This window comes from Penicillium waksmanii, assembly GCF_028829765.1.
Source record: "Penicillium waksmanii strain IBT 27052 chromosome Unknown utg000008l:1.0-5622682.0:1.0-5626561.0, whole genome shotgun sequence".
NCBI classification, from domain to species: Eukaryota; Fungi; Ascomycota; class Eurotiomycetes; order Eurotiales; family Aspergillaceae; genus Penicillium; species Penicillium waksmanii.
Genome location: NW_026643254.1, coordinates 1,644,928 through 1,672,609, shown reverse-complemented (window position 1 = coordinate 1,672,609; position 27,682 = coordinate 1,644,928). Strand labels below are relative to the sequence as shown.

At 48.1% G+C, this 27,682-nt stretch overlaps 8 protein-coding genes across 8 annotated transcripts; 3 read left to right on the top strand and 5 right to left on the bottom strand.

The window, feature by feature from the left end:
* Positions 1–93: 93 nt before the first annotated feature.
* Positions 94–2,883, top strand: N7481_008949 (snoRNA-binding rRNA-processing protein NOP14; the record flags this gene model as incomplete). Its single annotated transcript, XM_057268168.1, has 3 exons — positions 94–381; positions 444–2,123; positions 2,194–2,883. 3 exons carry the CDS (start codon positions 94–96, stop codon positions 2,881–2,883), a joined length of 2,658 nt encoding a protein of 885 aa, XP_057118845.1.
* Positions 2,884–5,289: 2,406 nt separating this feature from the next.
* N7481_008948 (ABC transporter substrate-binding protein) lies at positions 5,290–6,216 on the bottom strand (the record flags this gene model as incomplete). Its single annotated transcript, XM_057268167.1, has 1 exon — positions 5,290–6,216. The coding sequence occupies one exon, from the start codon at positions 6,214–6,216 to the stop codon at positions 5,290–5,292; it is 927 nt and encodes a 308-aa protein (XP_057118844.1).
* Positions 6,217–7,614: 1,398 nt separating this feature from the next.
* Positions 7,615–8,112, bottom strand: N7481_008947 (uncharacterized protein; the record flags this gene model as incomplete). Its single annotated transcript, XM_057268166.1, has 1 exon — positions 7,615–8,112. One exon carries the CDS (start codon positions 8,110–8,112, stop codon positions 7,615–7,617), a length of 498 nt encoding a protein of 165 aa, XP_057118843.1.
* A 4,022-nt stretch (positions 8,113–12,134) lies between these two features.
* Positions 12,135–12,950, bottom strand: N7481_008946 (uncharacterized protein; the record flags this gene model as incomplete). Its single annotated transcript, XM_057268165.1, has 3 exons — positions 12,135–12,269; positions 12,331–12,717; positions 12,786–12,950. The coding sequence occupies 3 exons, from the start codon at positions 12,948–12,950 to the stop codon at positions 12,135–12,137; spliced, it is 687 nt and encodes a 228-aa protein (XP_057118842.1).
* An 861-nt stretch (positions 12,951–13,811) lies between these two features.
* Positions 13,812–15,724, bottom strand: N7481_008945 (fungal specific transcription factor domain-containing protein; the record flags this gene model as incomplete). Its single annotated transcript, XM_057268164.1, has 5 exons — positions 13,812–14,094; positions 14,160–14,702; positions 14,758–14,919; positions 14,981–15,609; positions 15,665–15,724. 5 exons carry the CDS (start codon positions 15,722–15,724, stop codon positions 13,812–13,814), a joined length of 1,677 nt encoding a protein of 558 aa, XP_057118841.1.
* A 1,151-nt stretch (positions 15,725–16,875) lies between these two features.
* Positions 16,876–20,165, bottom strand: N7481_008944 (Glycoside hydrolase family 2 N-terminal; the record flags this gene model as incomplete). Its single annotated transcript, XM_057268163.1, has 4 exons — positions 16,876–17,662; positions 17,700–18,041; positions 18,098–19,508; positions 19,571–20,165. 4 exons carry the CDS (start codon positions 20,163–20,165, stop codon positions 16,876–16,878), a joined length of 3,135 nt encoding a protein of 1,044 aa, XP_057118840.1.
* A 674-nt stretch (positions 20,166–20,839) lies between these two features.
* On the top strand, positions 20,840–22,471 carry N7481_008943 (sugar porter family MFS transporter; the record flags this gene model as incomplete). Its single annotated transcript, XM_057268162.1, has 2 exons — positions 20,840–21,839; positions 21,897–22,471. 2 exons carry the CDS (start codon positions 20,840–20,842, stop codon positions 22,469–22,471), a joined length of 1,575 nt encoding a protein of 524 aa, XP_057118839.1.
* Positions 22,472–25,005: 2,534 nt separating this feature from the next.
* On the top strand, positions 25,006–25,593 carry N7481_008942 (uncharacterized protein; the record flags this gene model as incomplete). The annotated part of the gene is made up of 1 exon (XM_057268161.1): positions 25,006–25,593. One exon carries the CDS (start codon positions 25,006–25,008, stop codon positions 25,591–25,593), a length of 588 nt encoding a protein of 195 aa, XP_057118838.1.
* Positions 25,594–27,682: the final 2,089 nt, after the last annotated feature.

Genomic DNA, 27,682 nt, shown 5'->3' with positions numbered 1-27,682 from the left:
TCGTCACCGCCTCGGTGGGTCCATTTTTTTTCTTAATCGTCGTGAAGCAACGAAAAAAAAAGGAACCACTCCGCAAAGTCCAGCCAGACAACAATGCCGCCTTCGCAATTGAAGCAGCTGAAGACTTCGCTTCGGGATAGCGGTGTGATCCGCCCCCAGCAGTCTAAGAAGCAAAAGCGCGAAAATGCGAAGACCGGTGCTTCGGCGCAAAATCGGAATCAGCGCAATGCCGCTCTGCAAGCAATTCGAGATCGATTCAACCCTTTCGAGATCAAGGCTCCTAGCAACAGAACCAAATTCGAAGCGACAACTCGCGATGGCCCCTCAACAGCCGCGAAGGGGTATCGTCCAGGTGTTACCAAGTCTCTGGGCGAGGAAAGGGTGGGTTACATATCTAGATACTTTCTGGGCTGGTGATGTTCATAGCTAACCATAACGAACAGCGCCGTGACACACTACTGAAGGAGATGAAGGATCGCCACAAGACTGGCGGACTAGTCGATCGCCGTTTCGGTGAAAATGATCCCACCATGACCCCCGAAGAACGAGCCGCCGAACGGTTCGCCAGAGAAAGCCAGAAGAAGATGCGCAAGGAATCTATGTTCAACCTTGAAGATGAGGAGGAGGATTTCCAACTCACCCACATGGGTCAGTCATTGACCCTCGACGGGAAAACTCTCGACGATTTCGATGCCGATGGCCTGGACGGTGGAGAATCTGACGACGAAAAATCGCGAAAACGGAAACGAGTCCTCCCTGAAGATGGGGAAGAAGAGGAAGAAGAGGAAGACCAGGACTTCATTGATTTTGGAGCCGAGGGCGAGGGTCACCCCGAACGCAAGAAATCTAAGGCCGAGGTGATGAAGGAGGTTATTGCCAAATCCAAGTTCCACAAGCACGAGCGGCAACAAGCCAAAGAAGATGACGATGATCTACGAGATGAGCTGGACAAGGAACTTCCTGATCTCTTCGAGGCTCTTCGCGGTATGAAGGCCCCGCCCAAGTATGATGAGCCTGCCAAGCAGGATCTGGCAGCTATGAACCCAGAGCGCGCGGCTATGATGCAAGCACCGGAGCAGCAGGACACAGAAAAGCAATACGATCAACGACTCAAGCAATTCACTTTTGACAAGCGGTCCGCACCTACGGATCGTACGAAGACGGTCGAAGAAAAGGCCGAGGAGGAAGCCGAACGACTCAAGAAATTGGAGGATGATCGACTCAAGCGAATGCGTGGAGAGAACGTCAGCGATGATGAAGATATGGCAGACGACGATAAAGATTCTTTCTTCGCAGGAGATGAGTCGGAGGAGGAAGAGGATGATGCGATGGCTTTTGGTCTTCCAACATCTTCGACTGTGCCACGTGCCCCCGATATGGGCGTCGAGGATGAGGACGACTTCGTTATCGACGACGACCTTGTTGAGACCAGGTCAAATGTCAGTCTATCTTTGGATGGTAGCGATATGGAGGAAGAGGAGCTTTCAGAAGATGACGAGCCTGATGTGGCCGAGCAGGAGGACGAGCTCATCAATGGAATGACCCTCCCAACATCAACAACCGGGACAGCTGTGGGGATCACTCAATCCGCCACCGGTAAATTGGCTTTCACATACCCCTGCCCGGCCGATCACGATAGTTTCCTTGAAATTATCAAGAATGTGCCGGCTCAGGATGTTCCGACAATCGTTCAGCGCATTCGTGCCCTGCACCACCCGCGTCTCAAGCCCGGCAACAAGGATAAGCTCGGCAAGTTCGCTGAGATCCTCGTGGAGCATATCGCTTATATGGCCGACGAGACCGAGGAGCCCTCCTTCGCAGTCATCGAGAATATTCTGCGTCACATCCATTCGTTAGCCAAGACACACGCCATTAACGTGGCAACGGCGTTCCGTGCGCGCCTTCGTGAGATATCGAAGGTCCGTCCCCTAAACCTCATCCCCGGTGATCTCGTCATTCTGTCCGGCATCTCGACAATCTTTCCTACCTCAGATCACTTCCACGCCGTCTCCACCCCTGCTCATCTGTGTATTGCCCGATACTTGGGACAGTGCAACGTTGAAGACTTGACTGATCTGGCAAGTGGTGCCTTCGCTGCAACCCTGATTATTCAGTATCAGGCCGTCTCAAAGAGATACATGCCTGAATTCATCAACTACGCGTTGAATGCCCTCTGCAATCTGGCTCCTACAGAAATGGCCGCCGAGCTTAGAGCTTTCCCCCCCTCGCAAGATTGCAGAGACCCTCCGCCTGGAATCATCCAAGAAGATCTCCTCGCGGAAGCTGCAATTCGACGACGTCATCAACTCTCCTAACGACCCCAAGGCGGAGGAAGAACTCAAGCTATCCCTTATTACCACATTCGCCTCTCTCCTTGGCTCCTCTTCGGACGTGTGGTCCGAGAAGTCTGCCTTCACCGAGATCTTCACACCGGCCCAAGTCGTACTCCAGCATATTTCCAAATCTTTCAAGAACAAGGTCTTGCCCGTCAAATCTGCTCTGGACAAGATTAACATGAACCTGACCCAAGCCCATCTCACCCGCCGCCCACTCTTCCTCCACGACCACAAGCCGCTAGCTATCAAATCAGCCATCCCCAAGTTCGAGGAGAACTTCAACCCGGACAAGCACTACGACCCGGATCGCGAGCGTGCCGAGACCAACCGCCTCAAGAAAGAGTACAAGCGCGAGAAGAAGGGTGCCATGCGCGAGCTGCGCAAGGATGCCAGCTTCGTTGCACGCGAGAAGTTGCGCGAGAAGAAGGAGCGCGATTCCGAGTACGAGAAGAAGTACAGGAAGCTCATTGCCGAGATCCAGAGCGAGGAGGGTCGTGCGGCGAACAATTACGAGAAGGAGAAGAGACTGCGCCAGGGCAAGCGCTAATCTACTCTGTAGCTCGGACTCTCTTCTTGTCTCACTCTTTCTGCCAGGCTACCTTGGTGGATGCTTATGCATATGTCTTGTTTTCTTTGCACATGTTCTGGATAGGTATATACTCTCTTTGTTTTGCCCTTGGGCTGGTGCATGGTTGGGAATTAAAAGTCGAAATACATCGCACATTATCAGTATTAAATCTTCCGTTCCAATAGAACGCTATATTCAGTGCTCTAAATTCATAGTTTGCCTGGTATGTTCCTTACCCCACAGTTGCTATTTCATAAGTGGCAGTCTCTTACTAGTATTATGCGAATACCTACTAGTGGTAGGTAAAATTTCCATTTTGCATGCGTCGTGGGAGAATTTCAAGTTCTCGATCGCGATTTCATTGGTCATAGGAGGACTCGGGCTCGCATAAGTCTTCGATGCAAAGACCAGCCCAGAGAAACCTTGGATATAACTATCAGCCTAATCTCTCTCAACAACAGGGAGACCCCAGAGAAGGAACGAAAAGCCCCCGGGGGGCCCTCCAAGATCTGGATCTTATACTTACATTCCCTTGGACCCGTCACGTAGGACACCAACTATCTGCATGACAATTTCAGGATCTCGAAGCACAAGCAGTCCGTCTTCTAGGCGATCGTTGAGAGATGTGGTAATATCTCGATCGATGTCAGCACTGAGCTTTTGTCTATCGATAAGCAGGAAATATTGTGGCTTGGTCCACTTGAACAAGTCTTCTTCCAAATCAGGTCGGCCTGAACATATAATTTTCAATTTTCTGACAGGTCCACAACAAAGTGTAGCCAATGCCCGGGCGATGTCCCGGACCAGAGCTGGCTTGCACTCATCCAATCCATCTAAAACAATGCAGTAGGTCTTTCCCTCTCTCTAGTTTGGAGAGCAAAATTCAACAGTCTCGCTCGTGTCGACGTTCTGGCAACCATCTTGCATCGAGAGCAGGCTTCCATGATCACTTCTTTCCATAAGGAGATCGAGTAATTGGCGAGAAATACTCCCCAGAATGTTCTTTGCAGTCAATGAATCCTGGTCTTCGGAGGAGCAGAAATAATGAGATATGGTCTCATGATCTTTGCGGCATGAATGTAGATAGGATATCACATTGGAAATGAGGACAGTCTTCCCCATGCCCATTGCTTCTGAACATCAAAGAATGGCAGTCTTAGGGCATTCTTTCGATGTAAGGAATGTAGGTTTCTTCATCAGCCATTCCGCAGTCAAATGAATTCGCTGTTTGAGAAATCGTTTCCACGGTCGAATATGGTCAACAGAAGACAGAGTCTGTCGAATCTTGGTTTTCAAGAATGACGTCTCAATTTCCATCTGGTCTATTTGCCACTGTCTTGTCTCTTTATGTTGATTTGATGATCATTGGAGAAATTCAAAGCCGAAGGCCTGAAAGAGGCATTTTTCCTGACTCTCATACTCCAAAAGCTGTTTGGTTTCTTGTTCTGCCTGTGCTGACGCAAGTTTTGTTTGTAACTCGATCTTATATCTGGCAGATTCAAGCCGATCAATGAAGCTCTTGAGCTCGGACTCGAAAGGGGACCAGATAGAAGAGATGGCTTGTGCGGCAAGGTCCGACGAGACACCTCGATGATCTTGATGCATAGCTAGACTATCACGGAACAGTAGTCACACAGCGCTTGTTGAAGATCAAGACAGCCGTGGTAAATATGGCTAAACTCTTGAAAGGGCGGATAAATAAGGCCAATTTCCATGATCATATTGGTGACTTTATCGAAATAAGAAGCGACGTTGCTGGCCACCGTGATGGCAGTCTTGACCCCGCCCATGCCCAGAGCAGCAAACTTTGGATTGGAGCTCACGAACGTTTCGACGGCCCCCGCAAATTGCTGTGTCGGACTTAAGAAATTACACAGTCTTGGAGCAACGCCTCGTCTTGTCTTGCAATTATCCTCAGTGTCGAGCTTCGCAGCAAAAACAAAACTCTTTCAGCGTCTGGTATTGTCGTGCTGTCTTTGAACTGCTGCTGCTGCTCTGCCGTCAGGACATCCTGAAATTTCGAAAGAGCTTTTTTCAGAGACTCTGTTTGGGACGCGCTCCTTTCCTTTCCTTGATAGTTGAAGGGCCATTTCAAAGACTGGATTCACGAAAACGATATGACATACCAACCCGCTGAGACTGAGGCTATTGTGGATGAAGTTGAGTCTATCTTGTTGCGACAGAACGATTCCATGGGGTTACCCAATATGCGAAAATCCAACGGATCAAGAGCAGCCTGAAGAGAATGGTCAACTCCGATGGGCGCATGAATTATCGCGAGGCTGTGTTTGGGCTGCGCTTACTGGACTTTCTTGATTGGATGGACAATTATGGCATTTAATTGGATAGCTCTTAGCATACTGGTGCCCGAGGCCACTAATTATATTATTCAGGAGCTGGCTTCACAAAGATTTGCGCAGCGGCTGCAGGTGCGTTGTCAACAAGATCTTCATAAACAATTGGCTCCGTGATTAGGCACGCATCACGCAGCCCCAGCTGCCAGCGGTCGTAACCACCGCGGGGCACAGAAGTGGTCGTCCACATGCCATTCTGACGAAAGTCATTGGTAACAGAGACAACGACATCAATTGGAACATTGGGAAAGAGTTCGGAGAGCTCGTCCTGGAATGACTCTGCGTCGTGGAGGAGGACCCAGTCTATGCCCTTCTGAAGAGCGATACAGAACCGCTTCTGTTCGTCTAGAATCTCTGGTGTTATTGTGGCAGTTTCTCGGTAATACACACTCCATGGGACGTCGTCTTGCGTGATCAGCTGCATGGCAATAGCCACATCAGGATTGCGCGCGACCATAGCCTGAGCAGAGAGACTATCGGTGACGAAGTAGTCGCCCATGCCGCCTTGGAATAGATTTCCCAGCATTTCACCACCCAAATCCTGAATATAGTCGACTGATCTCGCATCAACACCGTTCTCACGCAGCAGCATCTTGAAGAAAAGGCCAAAACTGGCCCCACCACCCGAATTTATCAAGACAGTGCGCCCAGCCACTTCAGATACCTTGAAACATTTGTCCCTGGCACGTCGAATCAAGGCGAGAGGCGCCCGATTCGCAATCTGTGCGAAGACAGTATAATTCTGTACCCTGTTGCGGTACATGGACGGCACCCAGATTCCCCCAAGGCACATTGTAGCAGAACCATCGGCGAGTGCGTCGAGCACATCGTCCCAAGGTGTAGGGATTTGCACCGTCACGTCGAGTCCCTCTTCCCGGAAGAACCCATGCCGAAGGGCAATGTACTCTGGGAGGTAATTGAGACTATAACCAGTGGCGACAATGTGAAAGGGTTGCATGTTTAGCCTCTCCCAGCTTTGGGCTACAGATTTTGTGGTATATCGGATCAGGTTGCGGGCGAAATGAAAAGCGGTATGGTATACAAGGAGCTTTGGTGCCGCAATAAAAAAAAGAAATGCGAAATGAACTCTTCGAATTGTTGGTGTGAGTGCTGGAAAAGTATTTGAGAGCGTTCACTTAAAGACCTTCGTTAAATTCACATCCAACGCTAATGCAATTGGAGATTTTCTTATCATCAAAACCTTGCTAGGTCGACTTTTAACGATTTTCGGAGAACACCGATGGTCCCACTGGCTCTTTTGCGGGGCAAACTTTCCATGCCTGTGGCTGTTCAATAATCCCGATATCTATGCGAGGGAAGAACATTCCTGGAATGGGTAGTATTCAGCACTTTATCGCACAGAATATCAAAATCATGAAAGGAGTGAATGCATGTGCATTCGAACAAGTGAAGATATCCGGGAGCTAGGCAGCAACGGAGGGCGATATTTTATGCCTGAGGCATAGGTGCCTCAGCATCATTTGACTTCTTAGCTCTGTCCGTGTACAACTTGAAGGCTTTATTCGGTCTAGAACTCCTGGTGTAAGCTCCTACTCTAGAGCATCCTGATCTAATTATAAGTCCAAGTCTATTGATGCGCCAAAGTGACAAATGCCATATGTGAATTCTACAAAAACAAATAAGGGTAACTACATCCATGAACCATGGATCCTAGAAAATACTTTCAATGAGCTAGATTTTGCAAATATTTCCAAATGGCGGACGCCTAATATATTTGGAGCTTGAACTTGCGATCTTGATATATGAGGAACACTATATTACTTGCAACCCTGCCCCTCCCCCCCTCCCCGGGAAGCTGTGTATCTAAAATCACATCGCGTTGATCCGAAAAGGCTCAGGGTTACTTTGCTTGGCAACTAGAATCGGGTTACGATCCCGAAATCTCCACCAGCATTTCTCGATTAGGCTATCTATTCCATTTCATATAAGAGATTAATTACATGGGCCTCATTTATCACCGGAACTTCAACAGCCTATTCGGACACCAAAATGATACATTATATGCGCGAAGAAACATACCTCCTAAACTATCTTATGAAATCCCACCAAAGCTTATTTTATGGATCTACTGGTCAGGGTAACTCACCTAGCTCTGCTGGATTCTCGCTCTCACCTTTCTCACTGGTCGCGTGACTCTCTCCCTTTTCAGTCCTGATACTACGCACGACACTACTCTGTACACTTACTAGTACTTAATATCAAGTTACATCAAGAGTTCCTATAGAGCTCCTTTTCATTTAAATCTATATATGTACTGGCATGACTATGTAACAAAGAGACCCCAATCGTTTGACATGTGTAAAAATTGTCTCCCCCAAATCATTGGTTCATTAATTTAACCGGAAGTAACGTGAAGAGGGCCGTTGCCATCGTCCTTGGGGCAAGCGGTATCGGTATCGTCGGACTCGAACTCGACAACACAGCTGGCGTCTTGTCCGATAGCAATACCGATGAAATTGGTGTCTGTCTGCCCGTCTCCAGATCCAAGTTCGTTGCCATCACCATCCTGCACAGCACAGCTGTCAGGGTGACCCGCAAAGTCAGCCTTGCAGTGGAACTTGCGAGGAGAGGCCCAGCAGTCGCCCTCAATGGTGAAAGTGCGGCCGTCACCGGTGTTGTAACAGGGTGAGTGGTCATCGGGGAAGCTCTGGTCGTAGATTGCATCACCAGCGTCGTTGATGATCGCGAACCCGGAGTAATGGCCGCTCTGACTGCCGCCGGCCGGGCCGGAAATGGTAGAGAAGTCACCAGCCGACCAGACGACCTTGAGGTGCTCGGCGTAGATGGGTGCGGCAGCTGCCAGCATATAGAGGAAAGTGCGGAGAGGAGCCATGGTATTGATTGTGGAGTTGAGACTTTGTTGATGGAATAGAATTGAGAGCTTGTGTTGTCCTTGGGGCAGCTTCCCGAGGGCCTTTTATACCTCGTCGAGATCAAATTGTACCAACAAAATCTGACGCCAAGAAACTTGCGCCCTTTTTCTACGAGTAGAGTCAGGTACAATTCGTTGGAATGTAGTAGGAGCTGTGGAGACTTCACAACTTCAAGTTTGAGGAACATAGTATAGAGTTCGAAGGCATGAATCATTGAGCAGGGGTCCACATTTAGTACCTTCCAAAGTCACCTTCATATCCTCACAATGACTAAAATAAAAATATTAGTAGTATACCAAGATCCCAATAAGCCCCTAGCTCTTCAATCACTGGACCATGAGCATATTCCCCCTTATTTATTTTCTAAGAAAAAGAAATCGCAGTAGTTGAGCGCACTTCCTGCCACCAGACTGGACGTGCGACTGTCAAGCAAGGCTAAGAGAGGCGATATGTACATACGAGATGTCGGGGATCTTTGACAGCTCCACAAAAAAAGGGGCCAAATTATCCTGGATAGGGTTGAGTATGGTAAATTGGCCCCAATGACTCGGAGTCTGACTCGGAGTCTGGCTGTGACGAAAACCGATATGGACAACACATCGTCGATCCAGAGCGAAATTCAAACATGCCAAGGGTTTAGGTACGACTTGCCCAATGACAACTGGGAAATGGAAGTGTTGATCACCGACCCATCTTGGGGTCGTAAACCGTTTGTCCCGGTCCCGTGCTGAACATAGATAGCTAATATTCCGGTAGGAGCTCCCCGTGTGTGGACTTATCTCGCATTATTCAGTCCACATCTTAGCCGGAATCTCTCCATGGCCCAATTCTGTCATTTTTGACGATTTCAATGACCAAATTCGCAAGTCTCGATTCATAAGTTAGCCCCCTTGAAGGTGATGACGTAGGATCTGCATAAGCAATTCACATAGCCGACTTAGTCTCAGACCTCAAACGGGGCACTGAAGAATAAGCACTAGTAACACACCCGCTAGAAGCAATTTGGGGGCAGCTCAAGTCAATAATGACATCAAAAGTCTGCAAGCCAAGCAGGCTTGTCACTTTAATTCCAAAGAATCAATTTTTATGCAATAGAATGGAAAAGGGTACATTTTCGTCTCATCTTTGACTTAAAATACCCATGGAGATCGAGTCGGACAACCTTGTAATGGAGTAACTTGCTACTGATTAAGATTTGTTCACAGCGCTACTGTCAAAGTATCATCTCCGCATCTTTCTGATAGTGACGAGATTAGATAGGATTCATACCCTGCCGACAATTCTTGTGCTTATGGCCGAAGATCTACGATCTTGGCGGGGAGATCTGCCCCGAGGCCACTTTTTGCGGCAATGGGGGCCAAAACCATCATACCCTTGGAAGGTCCTCAGCCTTCCTATTCCAGCTAAACTGAGCCAAAGCCAGGTCTGCTGAGCATCGGGGTCCACTTTCATTCAGAAAGGCACACCAACCCCATTACCGGGGTAATTGTTTCACTTTGATTTATCGCCCTTTAACCTTTAATGGAAAGGATAATTCAACATTGAACTTGATTCTATATCAGATCCATTTCCAATTTAATGCATCTAAATGCCTTAGCTTTATGGTCTGATGTTTCACGGGAATTATAAGTACATCATCAACTGGAGGTGCACCCCACCCCAGCGATTTATCCTCCCCTTCAGACTCAAGTGTCCTTCACGACTCAACGAATATTATCGGACAAAATCAACCTCCCCAAGTACCGCTAAAGGTCAAAAAATACTCCAGGGCTGGTCATAGTTTATCTAGATGAGCTCTTATTGGCCACGCTTCCAACGTTGCTTGGGGTATTGCTTTATTAGACCAACATCCTTGTTCGGAGGGGTGCTAGAAGGACCACCCTTTTCGCTAATTGAACCGCTCTTAGCACATTTTTTGGCTATACATATGGAACAGGGCACTTTCCGATCCTAGATTAATATGTATTTATTATACATGTTTGGATACACCCCCGCCACGTCCAAGTACCCCCGATGAACAACTATCTGTTCTTGTTTAAGAGTTCTCAAAGATATATAGAAGTTCTTCCGCCCGCTGCTATCTTATTAAACTATATTTAAATATCTTAATCAATATCATACCAAATAAATTAACATATTACTATTAGTTCATTAATATTTCTTTAAACAGAGTACTAGTAGCCACTAGCAGTTGGTAACTTTTACGGCGCCACTGTACCTTGTGAGTGAGTGAACACGAGAGAAGATCACGGTTATTGGAAAAAAGCACCCTTTTTTGGCATTTAAAAAATAATTGGCAATTGCGGCTTGTAAATGGGCATGCCGTACCTGCCCATGGGCCATGGGTCTGGCAGGTCTACGGGCAGGTACTACTCGTACTATTACATCTGCCCCAGTGACAGGCGCAACCCTGATCGGTAGAGGGTGTTTCTATCATATCTCTATCCCATGAATCCTAAATTTTCAATCTTTCCTTGATCAAGCAATCATCACAATGCCGTTCTACCCAAATTCCACCATGGTCACTTTGACCACCTTCGCCACCGTCTCGTGGTAATTATAGCCTCCGCGAGGTTTTGTCCGGGGCTGCCAACCTCCAAGGGCGTTAATCTGGAACTGGCTCCAGACGGGTAAGTTAAGCTCACGAGCCTCATCCTTGTCCCTATGCCCTAGTATTAAGCGCTAACAGTTTTGGGTCATTTTAGCGGCCGAGGGCACCACCGCTCCCCTCCCAGTCTTAACTGAGCCTGGGGAGGCTCCGACCCTTGCCTGACCCCGCTGTCTTGCCCACCTCCGCAAAGGTGGAGGTCGTACCGGTCTCGTCCCGGTACACGCTTGTCCCTCTTCCACCTGCGGCGCCTGCAACACCACCTCAACCCTCCCACTGGCTTTTCCCCCGCGGCCTGAACGACCCTTGGGACGACGGCGCTCCTCTGGGCTTTTTGACCGTTTTGGCTTCCCTCTGAGAACGCCAGTGAGACGAGATGAAGGGAAAACTGTGCGTTTTTGTATCATTTTTTATATCCTTTATTTTTCTGAACATGGTTTGCTGGTGGTGTCTCTGACTATCTTGGTTTTCTCCTGTAGATCTTGTGAGCCTCATAGTTTACTGTAGCTGATCTTTCCTTCAAAATTAGATAAGAAATCCTCATTTTCTTCTATCATTGGCATCAATACTGGAACAAACGTTTCATAATTCTCTTCCAACCCCGCCCAGATGGGTTTGTATGAGCACAATCAGTATCCCCCAGAACATTAGCCCTATAATCTGACCGAAGGCCTCCTAGTTTAATCATAATCTCATCAACTTCGACAGACGGAGTGATTGTATGGGCCACGGGAGTACGGGCGGTTGAGAGTGCAAGACTCGATTCCCTTGGCTACCCTGGTCCCTGAGAAGCTTTAAGAATCATGCCTATAGTCTTTCAAGTTGCCATTGCAGTCCATGTCGTCCTGGTTCTGGTCCAGCGTATGTCGCGTATGCTGGTTTGAATCCAACTTTAAAGAAGTATAGGATTGGTCAATTCCGTTGGCTGTGAGCTTTGCCATGGTGGTATAGAGTTCGCCATGGCCACGAGACACGCGTTCTTTTTAAAATTTTGCCATCTCTGTTGTTATCTGCCCTCCTTCCTCAAATATCTCGACTCCCTGTAGAGCAATTCTATACATCGCTGGGGATCACCTCCAGAGAAATCAGCTTGCCCGAATTCATCTCGAGAGATACTAGCTGGATCGGTTGTTCGAGAGATTTCCTCTTCCCATTGTTTGCTCTTGGTCGCCAAACCAAACATCCGATTGGATGCTTCTCGCATGGACCATTCGCTCCTAATTACAGTACTGAGTATGCCATCTTGACTTTGCTGACGTGCTCATACGAAGTTATCGTACTAGGTAAAAGCAGACTCATGATGTGACGAGAATGATATATTAGCACATATGAATATTACGTTTCTAGGCTTTTCCAATCCAAAAACAGCAATAATCATTGAATATCCTTTCTCATAAAAACAATTTCTATATCCCACCTGTTTCCATTACCATCCCACACGTCATAGTAGTTCGGCACAGTCTTGATAGGCGTGTATCCCCGGCGACCATACCAGGATTCATTTGTGATCTGTAGAGAAGGAGTGATTTAATATAGAGTTGAAGGATGTGCTTCGAATGTATGTTCTTACCTTTGGAATGCTCCCGTATGTAGACATTGCAAAGTCTTCTCTGATTTGGTGTTCTTTCGTAACCGTGTCAAGCATAAGAGTCTGGGCGCAGAGTGGCTCCCGAGCCGCCATATCTTCGACTGCGTCCATAGCTGCACGTCCAATTCCCCCACCTTGAAGTGACTGCAAGATGAAAAAGCTTTTAATCCAGAACACTCGTTCAGAAGGCATGTCAATACCAAGTCTTTCCGCATCTTTGTTCTTGGGATCTAATGAGATATGGCCAATTGGGACAAAGGCTACCTGTAATGCACGGCGTGTCTTCCCGTTGACTGATTCTGCAGTATCGTGAAGCACTTCTTCATTCACATTGGGAGGTTTTTCAATTCCCAAGTCTGACTGACGGACCTATAATCTCAATTAGCAGATATTTCTTTCGGTCATTCATGTAGCAGGAGATGATTGGTTAAACTTACAATCCAGTACATGCATTTCTCACCTCTAATTTGTTGCTGTCTCCATTCCTCCTCGACCTTTTCATGGTCCCAATTGCACTGTATTCTCTGGTTATAGAGCCACCGTCGATGTGTTACTGATTCAGCATCCCAAGGGATTAACGAAACCTTCAAATTCGAACTCATACCTGCGTCTGGAGATCAGGAGCAGCAAGTTCTATCATCAGAGATTTAAAATATCAGATTTTGTGTTCTCTCCGACGAGCCGCATGTTCTGCCGAGTAAATCACCAAACCAATCAGAGAGATGAATATTAACCTTTGAAGAATCTGACATGCCGAAGGCCCACATCAGACACCGGGCCGGAGACCCACATCAAACACCGCGGGGTCCGTTAATGTCGAAGCTGCGGGAGTTCCTACATGAGTAGTAGGTGCTAGTTATTAGTAGTATACAGGTACTATATATATAGTATATGCTAGCCTGTCAGTTCATATTGTCGGAAATTTAGATTTAACCACGAGACCAAAAACGAATCCGTTTCAACGTGGACGAGGTTTATGTATGATCAACTGTCGAAGCGAGGGCTCACGTAAATGAAATTATCATCATCATATTTTTATCTTGAATTTATATGCAAGCCATGCGAATGGCACTGTCATCCTCAGTTATATCGGCTGTGGTATCGGCCTGCCCGGGACACCCGTATGAAATACCCCCCAGGGGATTCTTGCATCCTTAATGGCGTTGATTTCCTCGAGTCCTTATGGGAAATAACCCGACCATACAATCGATAAGACATCAAGCCATTGGGCCATCACAGAGAGAAATCTGGTTTCATGGTGCAGTTGTGATGGCGATCCCAAGTGCTTCCATACTGATCTCCCTATCTTTCCCGCAGCGCTTCGGGCGGAACATCAAGGCCGCCTCGCAGACCCCGAAGCCAGAAAAACCAAGGGCCTGGGTTAATATCTAAGGACGTGGGTGGCATGTCGAGGACGAAGAACTTTATATGAGTTTTCATTGGCAATTCACATATCGGAAGCTTTATCCATGAGAGTCGGGGAAAATGTAAGAGAAGGGGCGCCCCTCTTCTTCTTGAGAGGAGACACATTCCACGTTCCTGCTTTCGAAGAATGCATGCGCTTTCATAATCAGCCTTAAGGATTTCTCAACGCCCGGAGAAGGCGAAGAACCATGGATAAGTATCCATCGCTGCAGAAGAGCACGCAGATGCGGGCCCAATTCTATCAATGCAGCTCGGCGGAGCTGTGCCATCAGTTGGGGGTGGCAGAAGCCACCCATGAGAGTCAACACTGCGGTCGCTAGCCTGCACGTAAATATCCAAATGATGAGCCTTAAGAATACAGTCAAAACTCTTGTTCTAGAACTTACGACAAGGAGCACAGCCATGTGTCAACCATCACTGTATAAGGGATCTGCTTCAGATGATGCAGCTTGAAGAGGCAGGTATCCAGGGCTATGCGGCACCCATCTAACACATGAAGATCATTATTGAGATCAAACGACGGGTTAGCGAGGGCCCATTCCAGGTACGGTCGGTAAATCACACTCCGGCAGCTAAGATACCACTGTCGGAGGTATTCGCTGTATGGGTCTTCGGCGGGCTTCCCATCTTCTTCGAACTGCAAGCTGGGCGGCAACGTCTGGTACCAATCTTGCAGCTGGCGGGCCAATTCTTGGTTGACAGAAAGGAAGTGACTGGAGTATATTTGGAGCCCGGTTTCGCGATCGTACATCATGTAGTGGGCTCTGTTGAGAAGCCGGCGGAGGGCAATGGTCGCGAGGAGGTAGAATGTGGATTTTTCTCCTTCTTCGGGGTCTTCGTGGGTGCGGAATTTCCCGGGGAGGGAGATCATGGATTCTTTTTCCGCATTGTAGTTTTGCGGGAGCGATGGTAGCTCTGAGATGTAGTTGCTGTAAAGGATTTTGTGAGTAGGCGGGTTTTTTTTAGCTTTGGGAGGTTGCACACCTCTCTAGTACAAAGCACGACCAGAATACTCGGATGATGATCTCGCGGTCGTCACGCTCTGAGTTGTCGAAGGTACATTGCAATAAAAAGCGACAGCGGGTCGCTGCGCTATTAACGTGGGACCATGTTTGCAATGGCCTCTGCAGGAAAGAGAAATAAAGGCTATAATATGCCATTGTCAGTTCCGTCCTAGCGCATTCGGATGGTCATATTCCCATCTTACCCAGTAAGTAGAAGACATTGGCATGCCTCTACACTCATTTCTATATGTGCCAAATGCAGCATCTTCATGGCAGCATTGAACCATGCCGAACCCCTTTGTTTGAGCTTCTGAGACTCATCGACTGAAATGCCTTCGTCTATCACTGAAGCCCCGATGCATCCCAAGGCCATTACCAGTAATGCTTGGCACGACTGGGAACTAGGCTCCAGGTCTTCATGTGATACTTTCAATTGGATAGACTTGAGATTATCCAAGCTCATCGTCGGAAACCAAAAGTTGTATGTTTGTTGAAATATGCTCACCATCGCTTTGACTTCGGACATGCTCACGCTGGGAAATATGGCATAAAGTGCATTCTTAAACGGCGAGCGGTTATACTCCATCGACAATAATGATTTATTAGCCTCCTCTCGAATTGACGGTTGATCCAGAAAGATAGGCCACTTCAGTAGCGATTCTGTGGAAGAAAGGTGGCCTGATGACAGGACGGCACTCTCGGTGAGGTCCTTGGAAGTGCTAACACTTGCATGTTGGCGTGTATCTTGAGACATTGGTCCAATTGTTGACATCGGTGACGTCGAGCTTGTTTGTGCTTCGTTCACTACATTGGATCCTCTGGCATTGAAGGCCTGGGATTTGTTCTCAGTGAGGAGAATCACAGAAAGGAGGTACAGGCATGCTTACCATCATATTCTTGAGCTCATCGATTGAAGTTTCCATTCGTAGCACTGTATCCAAAATCATCTCACTTTTCCCTCTTCTGATTCAAAATGAGTTTCCGGTCTTCGAGAAACTTAAATCAAACACTTACGAAATAGCTTCCGTGCCATATAAACACGTTACATCCAAGCTCATGCAGGGTCCACAGGGATCTCGGGCATCACATCTGGCAAATATGTTACTAAATATGCAGCAATGTGGTTAGTATTCGGTGTCAACTAACCTTGTTTTACGTTGGCGACATGAATCGCACTGCGAGTCATGTTAGTCCCCGCTCCCGGGGTGGACTTGCTAAAATGTGAGAAGTAGGACAGGACATCGTGAGACAGACCGCTCGTGCCGCCCGGAACCTCTTCATTTCCGATGTCTGCGAACAGTCTTGGACGTAAAGACTTGATTAAGTCAGGCAATGGCTTTCATCGACTGCAGTATATGGATTAGAATGTAGAATGTGTAGAAAACGAGTCGTAAAAACCCACGCGGAGCTGAAAGTGGGGTTGCACGTGACGCGCAATCGGCGAGTTTCTATACTTCAAGTTGAATGAATGTTCAATTTTGGAGTTAAGATTTGGACAAGTGAAATGGTTGAAGTGCCTTCAAGGACTACGGCGCTCGATAAGCGCAGGGTGGTCAGTAAGTAGTTGTATATCGGGGTATTTTCCTGACCACTATTGCCCACCATTATTGACCCCCTTCTGATGGCAGATCAGTAGCTACCTAAGATGGAATAGATTGGCAACCCCACTCCATTTTAGGTAACTGCTAGTCCACCATCAAGAAGACAGAGACCAGGACGGTCAACAAGGGCTTGGAAACTTTTACTGTGCCACTATACTATAACTACCCTTTTCTACCGGCCTTAATACCCCGATATGCAACTACTGACCACCCTGCGCTTCTCGAGCGCCGTACAGAGACTGCAGATACCGCCTACCTGAGAGGCTAATTCCGATATGGCTTTCAAGTAAGTAGGCCCAATCTACGGTTTGGTCTAGACTCTACACTGACTGACTCCAACCTTGGAATATTCTATAATTTTGACAAAGAGCACTCATATTTTCATCCGAAGGGTGTTTTGATGTAAAAGTCGTTAGGGGTTAATGATGCTACTAAGAGTTTGTCATTTTATTGATAGACAGGTGGTTACCTAGGTATATACCACGACGTTTCACATCCTATAGTGAGACAGGTTCTAACAGCATGCCAAGCGCGATATCTTGCACAGAAATTAAGTGCTCATCTATAGGTCCCGGCCCACACGCCGCAGTCCCAACTCCCGCGACCTGCCGGTCCAATCTGACGAACAAGGCACCTTCATCGACCAGGTCACAAGGATGCCGGGCATCTTCTATTTGCTTGTCGGAGTGCCGGCTGGCGGTCCAGCTCAACCCACTAGTACCCCCAGTCAACCAAGTGCTTTCCTGCGGGGTTGCACGGAAGCCAGTTCCATTTGACGAAACGAGCTCCAACCACGCTGTGTCCATACGATTGCCGTTCTCCTGGGGAACTTCATAATCAGTCCGCAGAGAATCAATGCTGTCAACATTCCACAGACCGAACTTCTGCGCCGCTTTCTTGTCAGGGTAGGACTCCCCGGGTCCAAGCCCGAGCCAGCGTGCAGATGTCAGATCAGAGCTGACGCGAAGATTCAAACCAACTCGTGGGACAGTGGTGGGTGCAGCACCCCTGGGCTGTAACTTGATGGATACAGACAGTGACCCGTCGGGCTTGACTAGGTATTGTGCGAGGCATTTCCAGCCCCAGGAGAGAACCGGTGGCGAAAGGAATGTCTCACTTTTGACACAAACATCACCTGCCCCGGATGATGTGATTTCGAATGAGCGAAGTTGATTCGTGATATTTTCCACTCCGAATCGCTTCCAGTACGGCGCAGCGGAAGGTGCATCATTGTCCGTGGGAGGACGCCAGAAGCCAGGAACCATGGCTGGCCCGGCATCTGGGCTGAGACTCGAGAATCGTGTTCGACTTAAAAACCCACTTCCTTAGATGTCCGTGGATACGATCAAACTCAAAGGACCAGTCCGTTCCGCTGATGGAAACAGTGGTCTTGGCAGTGTTGATATTGATGGCGTTTTGCATCTGACTAGAGCTCAACCCGATGGCAGAGGGCTTCTCAGAAGGGACGGATACCAACTCTTGCGCCCAAGCAACGGTAAAATCATCCTCATCCCATTCGACTTTCTCTCGCTGGTGCAATGTAATGGTCAAGAAGGCCGGGTGAAAGTTGTGCTGGAAGAGCTCTGCTGGGAGAGGCACCTCCGCAGACTGCCCGGCTGAAAGATGAGGTAGTTCAAGTAATCCGGTTGCCAGAGTTTTAGCTCTAAGATAGCTCATTAGTATTCTCGATATCATCCAATTAAGAACCATGAAACTCACTCTTTGCCAAATGCCTCAAGCTTGTACGAAGCTTGAAGATGGTCTAGATCCAAGAAGTCGTATTTGTTCTTCAGAGACAAAACCTGTCCCTTGATTTCCAGTTTGACTGGCTCGAAAGCCTTCTTTAACTCCAGCAGACCCGGGAGCGGCTCATGGGCACTGTTCAGGAGTCCATCCATCACGAAGGTTCCGTCATTAGGATAGTCATCGAAGTCTCCACCGTAGGCATAAAAGCCGCACTTACCGTCTTTACCTTCTACCCACAATCCATGGTTGGCCCATTCCCAGATGAAACCACCCTGCAAGCGTGGGATTTCATCAAAGCATCTCTCGTAGTCTGCCAGCAGACCTGGCCCGTTGCCCATGGCATGGGCATATTCGCAAAGAATAATCGGCTTGTCAAACGTACCGTCATCGGCAACATCCTCAGTAACTGCGAGTGATCGCAAGCGTTCAATATCAGGATACATGAAGCTGAACATATCTGTCGTCTCTGCGTGAATGTCACCCTCGTAATGAATCAAACGCGTGTTGTCAAAGGCCCGGGCGGTCTCAACCATGGAGCGATGGCAACTACCGAAGAAAGCTTCATTTCCCATGGACCAGATGATGACGCTGGTATGGTTTTTGTCTCGTTGAATGAGTGCTTGCATTCTGTCAACGTAGGCTGCTTGCCAAGCGGGGTTGTCCGATGTGTGCATGCCACACTTTGGGAATGTTTGGGCTTTGCGGTCCTCATAGCCAAGCGTCTCGTCCATGTCCATCGGGCGAGCTACTGCATCATAGAAGCCATGGCACTCTAGGTCAGCTTCGTCAATGACCCAGAAACCCAGCTCATCTGCCATGTCTAGAAGACGAGGGTCAGGAGGATAGTGACTGCATCGAAGGGCATTGACATTGTGGGCTTTCATAAGAAGCAAATCTTTTCTCATGAAATCCAGTGGCACCGCCCGACCCAGAAGAGGGTGATGATCGTGTCGGTTAACACCACGAAGCCTGATGGCCTTCCCATTGACTGTGATCAGACCATCTTTGCGCTCTACTTTGCGGAAACCAACTCGCTGGGTAGTCTTCAAGGTCTTGTCAGATCCCGGGGTCGATAAGATCATCTCCACTTCATATAGGTAAGGCCGCTCGGCAGTCCACTTCCTGGGAGCAGTTACTGGCACTTTGAGCTCAACCTTGCAAATTTCTGGCTGCAAGATTCGTTCCGCTGAGGATATCGTCTTTCTCGTGCCACCAATCAAGTCAATCAATCGGATTTCAAGGCTACTTTGCTTCGATACCTGGTAATCGATCGTTACGAGCAGTGTTGCGTCTGTGTAAATCGAATCTAGGTCTGTACGAATGAACCAGTCATTCAACCGATCAGTTTTTGGGAACGCGATTAACGTCACGTCGCGGAATATTCCTGTATCATAGTGTCAGTGGATGCTTCTCTCCTATTACGTATGATCGCAATGTCATTCTAACCGGACAGCCACCACTGATCTTGATCCTCAATATAAGTCGCGTCTGACCACTGATAAACGCGTACAAAAATCTCATTGTCACTGTTCCTCCGAAGATAAGGCGTAACATCGAATTCGGAAGGGTTTCTGCTGCCTTGTGCATACCCCACCAAATTCTGGTTCACCCAAACGTGGTACGCGCTGTCGACCCCATCGAAACGCAACCGAATCTCGTCGGTTTCATTCCACTCCTTTGGCAATTGGAACCGACGGCGGTACGTTCCAGTAGGATTCTCGGTAGGTACGAATGGAGGGCACACTGGAATTGGGAATTGTGTGTTGGTGTAATTGGGCTTACCCCAGCCCTGCAATTGCCAGTGACCCGGGACACTGATCTTGGACCAAGCCTCATTCATATCTTCCTTGTCAGGCACTGGTGCTGCTAACGGGGCCCTGGCCATCTGGAATTCCCAGTCTCCATTGAGGAGCATCGATGTTGCAGGGATGTGATACGCTCGCGCCGGGAGGCAGTTTCGTCGAAAAACCGCAGGATTCATGTAGTCTGGCCGCTCAGGGTCGGCCTGGGGAGACAACTGTGTGATCTGTTGAGACACCATTGTGATTGAAGATCGCGTCTAATTCCTAGGGAAGTGGTTCACCGTTGGAGTGGATTGAGCCTGTGAAATCAACTGGGCTGCATTCTTCTTATACCCGCCACGGACAGCCTGAGAGAAGAGAATTTGGCTCTCGGGAGGCCAGTGAAAATTTACATGATTGTTATCACATTTTCTTTTCTGGTTGACGCAAGTCCGGTCATGGAGAGGGGCAATGTCTGTAATATTGCGGTGTTTTGCTGAGCCGGGTCAATCGGGGCCGGCAGGTGTTGTCAGAGAGACCAATCAGAAGTGCCGGGGCTAGCGGCACCGGGTGTATCGGGGCCGGCGGGTCGGTTTGCTTGATGGACCTTTCCCGTCTGCGCTACACCAGTACATTTTCAGCAAAGTGCAATGTGCGGACGAACTAACCTACCCCACGCCTCTGCTCTGATCGGTTAGCTTCCCCAGATGCAGACTTCCTGATGACCGGAGGTGGAGATTCTGGAGGCCGAATTGAGAGATGCGGAGGAATACGATCAATATCAGACAAGATCCAAAGTGTTTAAAGCCCCCCCTTCCCCCGAGACTCCCCATTGAGCAACATCAGATTCTGACAAGACCTGCCAATTTCATCTCTCCTGCACTTTTCTAATTTACTCCTCTTGGGCCCGTGGGTCTGGGGTTAATTGATCGTCATGGATCCTGATAAACAACAGGTGGACAGTGCCCACGTGGAATCCACGCCGGTCACGACGGGCCTGGAAGATGCAAAGCTCGCACAGTCCAGGGCAATGCAGAGCCGAGAGCATGACATCTCCATGAAAATCGCCATTTCTAAATACTGGAGGTCCACAGGCTACTGCATCTTCTTCTGCATGTCTGCAGTCCTATGGGGCTACGATATGCAGGTCAATGGCGGCCTTCTTGCAGCGCCCCAATTCCGTGCTGTCTTTGGATACACGCTCCCAGATGGCGAGACCATTCTTCCTGCAAGATGGCAAGCTGCCTTCAATATGATTGCGACGGTGGGCGGCATGATTGGAAGTCTCCTGTGCGGGCCTCTCTCGCTTCACATCGGCCGAAAGCTGAACTTGGCTCTCGCCTGCGTCATATCCTCAGGTGCCATCTTCTTGCAGTTCTTCGCCTTCCATCGGGGAGTTCTCCTCGCTGGAAAGCTGGTTAATGGCATTGCACTTGGCATGTTCCTTGTCACTGCCTGCGCCTACTGCTCCGAGTCCAGTCCTGTCGCGATTCGAGGTCTCACGACCGCCCTGGTGAACTTTTTCGTCGTGATTGGCCAGTTGCTGGGGAACTGTCTGATCAAAGCCTTTGGGGATAGATCAGACACATTTGCCTATCGAATCCCCTTTGCCTTCCAGTGGTTGTTCCCGTTGCTTCTATTCTCCGGGGTGTGGTTCTGCCCCGAATCTCCCTACTGGTATGTCCAGCGAGGCCGGATTGAAGACGCCAAGAAGTCTCTTGAGAGATTCCAGATTGGCGGAAATGTCGATCAATGGCTCTATGAGATCCAAGAGACCGTTCGAATGGAAGAAGAATCGGCAAACTCGGCAGGTTACATTGATTGTTTCCGAGGGACCGATCTCCGTCGAACACTGATTATCTTCGGCGTCTGGACAATCAACTCTTTCAGTGGCGTTAATTTCGTGTTGAGCTACTCTACTTACTTCTTCGAGAGTATGTCATTCATCTTGATATCCTATATTACCTGACTAACGTCTCTTCTTTGATCAGTTGCCGGTCTTCCGACCTCCCGCTCCTTCGATATGGGCGTGGGTGTGACTGCTGTTGGTGTGATTGGAAACATCTGCTCGTGGTATGTCATCAACGTTATTGGAAGACGGTCTCTCGTTCCAGGAATGGCTGTTTTGACGATCATTGTATTTGTAATTGCCATCCTGGATGTCGTCCCGGGCTACAACCACTCGATCGCTTGGGGCCAATCCGCTCTGATCATTGTCTGGAACTTCTTCTATGACCTCACTCTTGGCCCGTTGGGATACGTGATCTGCGGAGAGATGTCTTCGACTCGGTTACGGTCTCATGTAGTGAGCATTGGCTTCTTCACGCAGAACCTGTGGACGCTGGTTATGACCATCACCGTGCCCTATATGATCAATCCCGACGAGGGAAATCTCCGAGGCAAAACTGGCTTTATTTTTGGTTTCTTCTCCATAATTGCCACCGTCTGGACTTACTTCTATCTGCCCGAGACGAAGGGCCGGTCTTTTGAGGAGCTTGATCACCTGTTCGAGCAGAAAATCTCTGCTCGCAAGTTTCATGCTTATCGTCGGAGAACGGAGGAATGATTTATATCTTGGAAAGAAAAAATGAATATGCACCAACGTTATTAAGGTACCTAACACTTGTTTGAACGAGAGAACTACGGCGCTCCATAAGCGCAGGGTGGTCAGTAGTTGTTATAAGGGTATTTTACCTGACCGTCTTAAAAGCCACCTGTAACTTCTCGGTCTAAGATTACCAGTGTTCCATATACATTTTTGGACAAAACTACAGTAGTACCACAAAGGTTTCTACTCTCTAATTTTCCACCATTATTGATCATCTTCTAATAGCAGACTAGGCTAATCTTTTCCATCTTAGGTAGGAACTTGTCTCCCTTAGAAAGATAGAGACTAGGGCGGTTAGAACACTAGCCATTTTAGACTCAGAATTTACAGGTGGCCTTCAAATTATGTGTCTAGATCAAGAAAGTACCAGAAATCAAGCCAAGTATCTCGTCACCCCTTGCCGCTCTGATCAAAAGACCTAGGAGTCTACCTTTGTTTCCCACCTCACTCTCCGCTCGTTTGACAGTATATCGGCCAAGTCACACGAGAAACATGGTCTGTGATAAACCACGGCAGGAGGCCCATTCAGCCATTCAGTGGCCACAGCCCTTCGTCCACGGCTGGGCTAGTGCACTGGACCGATCCAGACCCTGACGGCAGCTCTAGAATACTAGAAGAAAACCATCCTGACCCACAGATGTACATGGTGCGTGTGATGCAAAATCGAAATTTGTTAGCCTCAGGCTCCCATGGGCGCACCTCCTCACTCGCTCATCTTTTCCTGCATCTCTCTCCCAAACGAAGAAATGAGATATCTTTCTGCTCCACCTTCGTACCAGTGTGTGCTCTCTGACTAAATATGCACGTCGATTTCAGCAGCGGCACCCCAAATGGACCCTGATCAACTGATTGCTACGCGGCTTCTCGCCGCACATGATAGCCAAAGTGGGGTGCCTCTGTAGATAATTCGAGGAATGCGACTTTACGACGCCATGCACAAGGAGACCACCGATTAAGATGGTGCAAGTTATGACATGAGAAGCAGGGAATCTCTTACTAGAATGCCGGGAGGATCTCGTTCCAGCCCTGGGCGATTATGTAGTACCACCTGCAGGATTGTGGAGTAGACATGCGGAAATAGATTCCTATTCTGCCTACATCCTCTCCGCTACTGCATTGTTGTCCTGCTCGGGTCTAAACATGAGAAGGATCTCATAGCAGACCCTGGTTGGATCTTACTACATAACACTCTCTCGCCTCTCATTTTGACTTCAGATATGGGTTAAATGGAGTCACTGGATCCAATGACTGGGCTACTCAGAAGAGAATACCGCTTACAGTTGCATATTGGTCAGTTCACTTTTTTCGTGTGATAATAGCAGGTCACTAGCTGAGAGTGAAGCCAATTGCTCCTACCCAGCTCGGTAAAGCAGCTCCCCACAGTAGAGACGTTCTTTAAACGGGGCCTCATCACCCTGTTCCACACAGTTCTTCCAATGTTTCCCATATCCTCTAGCATTTAACCCTACTTTGACTTCCCAGCTTAACTTTCTCGAGTCTCAACTGCCCAAAGCTTCGTGATTATCACACATACACCATGGCTCTAGCATACGGTCAGGGAGAGTGCTTTTTCAAGAAAAGCGCTTTGAAGTCTTATGTTGGTGAACGCTTTACTGCTGAAGACGAGAAGCAATTCTACACCACACTGGTTATAGAAATGATCTGGAACCAAGAAGCTCACTACGGCGAAAAAGCATGTAACGGTGACGCTGGTTACCCTCACAAACGATCGGATTATGACACATATAAATGGTATTTACAGCACAAGACGGGCACAGTGAGAACAAACGAATTCAGAGATTGGTATGGTTTCTGGAAACATCTGCCCCTCTCATATGGGGCATACTTTCAGCCAACCAAGCTTGTTAAGCACGCGATGTGCACTAGTGGGAAAATATTTGAGAAAAGACATAATGGCCAAGCTTACGAGGTATTATTCTCCTCTACTTGTGCAAATATAGAACTTCTTTTTTGCTTACAAAATACTACCGTTGACTAGTTCATGGTTCACGTTTGTCCCTTTGCCCACGACAAAGGAAGAATGGGTTTTTATTGACGTAAGGTTACTGATCTAAGAAAAGACATCTACCCTTGAGAGTTGTCGCTAAGAAGGATTTAGCGTCTTTGTTCTATCCGTGCCATCTACGTCCCAGTTTCCCATAAAGCCAGTCAGAAGAATCAAGATCTCTGCACTTATCTCCACGTTCGATTCAACAACATGAGCAACATCACACTTCAACATCATAAAGACAATACCCCAAGAATTTGCTCAGTTCTTCGACTTGGAGGCCGTAGAAAAAACCAAAACAGAGCTCACATGCCACGAAACATTTGGCCTTCAACATGATAAGAAAACGGCTATCGGCATAAACATAAGGAAACTTGTCACTACTCTCATCGTTCCTCGCGAATATCACAAGTACGATGCATTCAGCTCGAGGGCCATTATTCTCGTGGACTCAAGCCTTATTCCGGTCGCTCCTCTTTCCCAAATGTTCACAGACCCGTCTATGGCGGATTGGGCAAAGGTGGCATCAAAAAACAATGGTCTCAGTGTACAATGGACTGAGGATAAAGACGAGGCAAACGAGTGGGCCTTGAAGTTCCTCAGAGACACTCTTGTTATTGCTACTGGATCTATCCCAGTAATTGGTCCGATCCTTTCCATAGGGACTGCATTGACTTTCCAGATGCTCATTGACCCAGATGAGTTCATGGATGAACTTGCTGAACAGCTACCAACGTTCAGATTGCTGGAGGGTATGATGTTCGAGATGAAGAAATTGACCTCTGAAACCCGGAAAAACATGGTCATCAAATTGGACGTCGCATCTTCGATTCAAATAAACGCAACGAATACGAACAGCAGCGACTTAGTGCAGAAAGATCCCGCGCAAGAGCAGAAGGCAGATTCAGAACAGAGCCAAGATGATTCTAATGAGGAATACTCCACTGTACCGCCATTTAATGCAATTTCCAAAGCCGAATACGATGCCACAATTTTCAAGCGGATTCGAGGGCAGATTGCTGATAAGTTCTTGCAAGTACTTATTCACCCAAGGCTATGGCCTAGGAAGTGATAAGGACATGGTCTATGCCTTGATCGCAAACCCTCCAAAGGAGCTCCAAAACAAAACGATAGAAGAGCTAGTCGAGACTGTTGAGAACAATTGGGTACGTGAGAGACTCCAGACAATGAGACGATCAAACTTCACTGCAAAAGATGAAAAGGAATGTTGGACAACGCAAGACCGGAAGCAGAGAAAGAGTTGCTATCGAACGCATTATCTGGCACCAATTATGCGACTGATGATTATAATTGGGCTGCGAAGGATGCGGAAAATGCAGAAACGGCGGAAAAGAAAGCCAGGGAGGCAGCCGAATTAAAGGCCGCAGGGGGAAAGGAAAGGGGAATTATGCAGAGATACGGGATGAGATGGGATCTGAAATATCTCTCAGACCCGAACCGCCTCTCAGGCTCGGACTGATATGATAATGTTCGTATAGTACCCGTGTGAATACAACGACCTACCTCATGGTGCTACTCCCGAGGTCTGGATCTTTATCCTTCCAACGTTGAGAATATCTCCACTCAATTCCAAGGTTCTTTCGTTACGTCAGAATAAAATTGGCTTTGTTACTCTAGTCGCCATTCTCTTCGATTAGTTCCTGGGTATATTAAGATAACTTCTAAACTACATTTTCGGTCTCTATAAATCAACCTAATACTTTCAGTTGAAGAATACATCATATTTCATTTCCATCATACGCTCTAGATGAAGGATCCCCTTTCGATCGTTGAATCAAGAAATTTCGGCTTGATTGACCCTTTGGTTGGATATTGCGTTGCCGTTGTTACAGCTATCGAGTTTGATGAAAGCATGGGGAACCATCCCTATTCAAGACACGGGACGGAGCCGTCAAGACTTTCATGATCGAAGGTTATTGGGATTTATTATAACATCCCACACGATACTACTAAGACGGTTCCTTCGAGTCATTCACGCATGATTAAACACCGTTAGGTAGTATTGTTAGCATCATGATGCCAAGAAATATATATATACTCAGGTGTCGACTGCCAGCCTGGAGTGTGATGTAACACGAGACCCGGCCAAATAGCCTTGGAAACAATCCAATCACATTCAGTCACAACTGCCCGCCACTAACTTGAACCAGGCAAGTCATGGTCCGGTTGAAGCCCGAATAAACCCCGCCTAGGTACAATAACCAGCCCCGGGTTTGCCCCAGCAGAAATAGCAAATCGCCAGATCTTCCGGGGTGCCGAATCTTCGGAGCGTTGTGCCTAATCGGGACCGATCCCCCTTCGCCCGGCCCCGGATTCAAGGAAACTCTTTTTTTTTTATTTAATCTTTTTGATTTCTGGAGTCACGCGAGTTTGAAGATTGCGCAAATGCAACTGCAAATCAAATGCAAATGCACTTGGCCGGTTTAGAGGCATTACGCTATGACGAATTATCCACTGTTTCCACCCCCCTCCTCTAGCTCTAGCTGCTCGATCGACCTTCCCCTCCTCGCGGCAGGCCCGCTTCCAGCGACTCTTTGGGCATCTCGCAAGGGGTGCAAGCACCGGTCGGCCATTTTCTGCCCTGCTGAGAGGTTAGATATCAAATATTAGACTGTCGGCATTCCTCCGGACGTGGGGGAGGGGTGGTGTCTTTCCCCCCTCTAGCTTTGCAAGCCACAAGAAAATCCCTGTCACACTGATGATTTGTTCTTAGCTGAGCTCGGACCGTATTCCTTCGCCAACAACCCTCGGTCATCCGGCGTGATGACCGAGGGTGGGACACTCCGCATTCCAATCCTGCCGCCCTACGGAGTCTACGGAGTCAACGGAGTCCTCCTTTCGCTGCCAAGGTTTTAATACCGTGGCTGTGGCTGCATGACATCGCACTGGGTACTCCGGACTTTATTGTGTCCGCAATCGCGTGGAAAATTGAATACTACACATACGAGTAATCGAGAACCCCCCTTGTTGTATGGATTTCGCAGAGAACACGCAGTTTAATAATTTCAATAATTGTGGACAACACTCCTTACTGGAATGTTTGAGAATCCACCAACACCACACAGCCCTTGCTAGCCTCGCGTTGATCGGGAGGCCATCTCGGCAAGTGTTGCGTTGGCCTTAGCTCCCGGCTCGGCTCC